The 4810-nt window shown below is 24.1% G+C and overlaps 1 protein-coding gene across 1 annotated transcript; it reads left to right on the forward strand.

Annotated features, from left to right (window-relative positions):
* Positions 1–1674: 1674 nt before the first annotated feature.
* Positions 1675–2597, forward strand: LOC135929976 (uncharacterized). The gene is made up of 5 exons (XM_065466734.1): positions 1675–1755; positions 1942–2061; positions 2117–2168; positions 2205–2276; positions 2398–2597. The coding sequence occupies exons 1-5, from the start codon at positions 1678–1680 to the stop codon at positions 2562–2564; spliced, it is 489 nt and encodes a 162-aa protein (XP_065322806.1). The 5' UTR covers positions 1675–1677; the 3' UTR covers positions 2565–2597.
* Positions 2598–4810: the final 2213 nt, after the last annotated feature.

The following is a 4810-nucleotide window of genomic DNA, read 5'->3' on the forward strand; positions in this document are numbered from 1 at the left end:
GCTTTCAGTTGCTTATAAATCATAATTTCGGCCAAATATTTATCATTTATGTTAGTTTTTATAGTGGTTTTACACTAATAAAGCCAAAAATATTGGCAAATTTTAGAATTAGAAATTTTAATTGTTATGATATAAAGATACTGAATAATTAATATTATATAATATATTTCATGGAATGGGTCGAATGCTGGAGAAAATGAAGTAACCCCCCCCCCCTAACATATGGATAATTCCTAGCACGTCACTACCTTTGACATAGTTTATTAATTATCTAGAAAGTATCCATGGTGTAAACAAGAGCCCGACAAATAATAGAAACAGTCTTTAAAACTTTTATATAACGAATGGAAACTTTATAACGAATAATTCGCATTTCATCCAGGGAGTCTATAGCATAGGCGTAGCTAAGATTTTCCTAAGGGGGGGGGGAATTAAAAAATTATGGTGGGCTTCCCCCCCCAGACCCCCTTTTGGGCGGGCCTTCGGCCGGGTTACCTTAGTCTATATATAGTCATAAAATATTTTTACAAGATGGAAGTTAAATTTAATAAAAAAAAATAGGCCTGGAACAAATATGAAATATATTTTTATTAGTTTATATAAAATATAATAAATTACTTGTACATGCATTAATATTAAAGCATGGTAATAATTTATTCAAAACAAGTATAAGAAATTTATTTAGAAAAAGTAAGTAGGCATATAGTTGATATTCCTCTATTATATAGAATTAGTTACAAAATACTAGGTAAAATTCCACTTTTACAGACATATTTGACAGTTAGAGTCTATATTGCAGTTAATAATTTAACAAATTTTACTAATCAATGCTCTTGATAATAAATAGAGCAACAATTTGCATTCAATTATTTAACGCCATCTATTTATTTTAAATAAAATATTAAAATTAATCTTCATGTTATTTATTTCGCAATGTCTTTAAAAAATATTTTCTGATGTCCTTATCAATATTTTATAGTTTTCTGTAAAATATATAATTCGCTATATTGATAAAAATACTTGATTGTCATATGATGATTGATAAAATTAGATATACGACATATAATATTCCACTGTTTGTATTGAATTGACCTTTAATTTATTTATTTAATTAATGATTTAATTTTATCAATAGTTTTATAATTATATTTTACTTTTATTAAGATAAATAAATTAAAATTACTCACTTTATAAAAAATTATATTTGATATATATTTAGTAATTTTATGGATATATTATTAATAATTATAATACATTTCACATTTGTCTTAAGACTTATCTTATATTCCATTTCTTAAAAAGATTTTTGGTTCACTTTTTTTATATATATAAATGCTTTTTTCAAAAATGTTTTAAATTATGATTAATATTTTTATAAAAAATCTTTTACATTCTATCTTTCAAATTATTGTTTAAGTTATATGCATACATTTTTGGGAGTCAGGAAGTGGGGAGAGGACTATGGGGGATATTTTATATTAGTTTAAAATGATATTCACAAAAAGGGATAAATTTCTGAATGGGGGGAAATTTCCCCTTGCCCCCCCCCTGGCTACGCCAATGGTCTATAAAATTTCTTTCTTATGAGTGTCATCCATATTGAACTAATTCACTTATCATCCCTGTCATATCATTTGTTTTATAGCAAGTACATTATTTTTCCTCCAAGCTGCTTTAATGTTTGATAAATTTAAAGAAAAATATTTTACTAAAAAATCATATGTGGAAACTAAAAAATATATCTCAATATCAGAGGTAAAATTGGTTAATACCCCACAAATATATTATTGACAGTATATTTTTTTAAAATCTTAATAGATTAATATTAATTATATAAATTAACTTTTGCTCTCATTTCTTATCTTGCATATAGGTCACAACTCTAAAAATAATTATATTTTATTACTCAGGAATATATATTTAAAAAAATAAAAATTTAAGCTTCCAATATACATAGATCACATTGAAATTCAACAAACTAAGCCTATTTTTGGCCTTGAAAGAATTTCAAATGGTATTATGAAGATACGAGAAAACATATATTCAATACTTTTAATGGAGGTTTAAATATAGCTTATTTTATGAAATTTTGAAATATTTTATTTGTATAAATAAGACTCCAAGAAATTTTGAAAATATTGATATGAAAGATAAAAAATTGGATAGAGGTATTTAAATTTTTATAAATACTTTAATATTTTTAGTTTATGAAATACTACCTAGAATAGGCCTCATAACATTGGCAGGGTTTGGTGGAGTAATTTTGTCATACAGAAGTAATTGATAAATAGTTCTTTTATATTATATTCATGTTGCCATTTAAAAAAAAAGATAATTAAATTTCTTCATTAATATATATTATAAAGCATTTTTTTTTCACATTAAATGAATACTAAGAAAATTTTATACGCAAATCATTCAATGGGTTAGCAGCTGCTACTTTTATGAGTTACCTGTGCTTCCCTGATCAAGTATCAAGTTTGACAAGAAAGGAATATAAACAATTGTCATATTATATGTCACATAAATGGAATGAATTTGTCAAGCCTCCTAAACCACATTGAATTTGCAAAATTTATATTTTTTTGTTGAATTAATTTTTGGAAATTCTCTATTTTTCATATGATTTATTTTTTATGTATATTCTTTTCCTTTATATTTAAAATGAATTAAAAATCAGTCTGCCAGTTTAATATATTCTATTAATAATTTATAAATATAACACTTTTAAGCTAGACACATTTGAAAATAAATATGAACCCTGGATTTTTTTAATGGAATATATAAAAATTAATGAATTTTAAATCAAATATATATAACTAATTATCCATATATGATGAACTATAACATTATTATTTAATGAAAAGTTAAAATTATAATGAGCTGTATTTTATCACTGAATAACTATCTTATAAGGAAAAAATCCTATTCTGTGTAAAATATGGATTTGTTTGCAGTAAAGACTTAATTAATCTAACCTTCTATTGCATACCCTATCATAAAACATAGTAATATCAAACCACCTACATTTTTTATCTAAGGACATATAATATATTCTTCCTCATGGGTTTTTCAATTCTTTTTTTTTAGAACACAAATATTTATCTAATTTCCAATATTCGTTTAATTGCTATTTATCAATGATAGAAAAAAAGAATATTTTACAGTTTAATACTAAATGAAATTTGAATCTCATTTATTGCATTTTTTTTTCCTTTAAGAAATTTTTTTTAATTTGTGAACAATGATAAATTATTATTATTGATATATTTATTTTAAACATTTTTAGACACCTAAAACAACCTAATAATTAATTTGTATAAAAAAAAGAAGTAAATTGTTGATATTCATATTATGAAATACTTTAGGGCTGCATCTTAGCTAATCAAAATTTTTCTATTCTTAATTCTGAATAAGCCTTTTATTAGTAAAAATAGCTATGATTATTACATCTACAAGAATTTTCCGAGTAGAGGGTAAAATATTTTTTCTTAATGTAGTAAAATGCAGGTTGTTTAAATAAAAAATTCGCTCAGTTTAATCGGTAATTTTTTTTTTCGAACTAGTGTCATATAAAGCACTCTTGGCCGCAATTTAAATTTAAAAAAATCCATGGTTTATTCTACTTTCGCAGAATCGTAATTAGAGTGATTCGATTAAACTTTAATTTCAAATAACCATAATTTTTTTTTATAGTCCAAAATCACATTCTAAACACTATTTACAATTTCTTAAAAAAAAATGATGAGCTAGCTGAAAATCTTAGAGTTTATATACCTAAATCTAATAAGCTGCCATTTCAAATTAAGATATATATTCCGTATGCTATATATTTTCGTAACAGGTCAATTCAGTTAAACTTATAGCGAACACAATATCGTGAACACATATTAGCTAATTTATTTTCGCAAAGCCTAGCCCGCGCTTTGGAGCCTAATCTCTTATCTCAAACCCATTATAACAAAACTTTTATCTAACCCTTTTAGCGATTTTTTTTACGACGAATATATTACATTAAAATAAGAACAATATATTTACCAACAAAGGTTTTTAAATCACAAGTGCGAAATGATAAGGGTATTTCGTTATTATTGTCTATTAAGTAAGCAAGAGTTGGCTTAAATGTGACCTTTATCTGATGTGATGAAGAAAATAACTTCGCGATTTCTTCTTTATCTTTCACTCATGATCATAATTTAGGATGGGGCATCCAACATAAATTATGAAATGCAAAAAATAGCCATGCAACTCCAAGTAAATTTTAGTAAATAAGCTGAAATGTTTAGATTTTTTTAAAAAACTTATTCAGGACTAAAAATACTGAATTTTTTTTACTGATTATCTATGATTTTTTTTTTGATAATCACAGATGATTTTACTAAGTAAAAATTTTAATTTTCTCATTTTCCCAATTATTTGTGTAAATAAGAAAAGTACATCTTATTTTTTTAAAAAAGATTCTTATATCTTATAGAAATTTGTTGTTCCTATATCTGAACCTTAGAAACTTAAACCTGTTACATAGGTTTTTAAAAAAAAAATTTCGATTTTTGGAAAATATAAACCCTAATATGTAAATTATATATAACGTCTAATATGATATATTTTAAAACAAGTTTCATAAGGATTCATACCTCATTTTTTTACATATATTCCAAGTATTCATCCATATCGATATATAAAAGTACTCTAATTAATTTAAGGATTTTGTCTACCTCCATTCTGGATTTCTGCGGTATTTCAATAGGTAAAAATGACCTCCAAGTTTTTATCAAATCTTATTTTTATAAAAATATTCTATTGTATATAA

The sequence above is a fragment of the Gordionus sp. m RMFG-2023 genome, chromosome 5, assembly GCF_954871325.1.
Source record: "Gordionus sp. m RMFG-2023 chromosome 5, tfGorSpeb1-WG-v2, whole genome shotgun sequence".
NCBI lineage: Eukaryota > Metazoa > Nematomorpha > Gordioida > Chordodea > Parachordodidae > Gordionus > Gordionus sp. m RMFG-2023.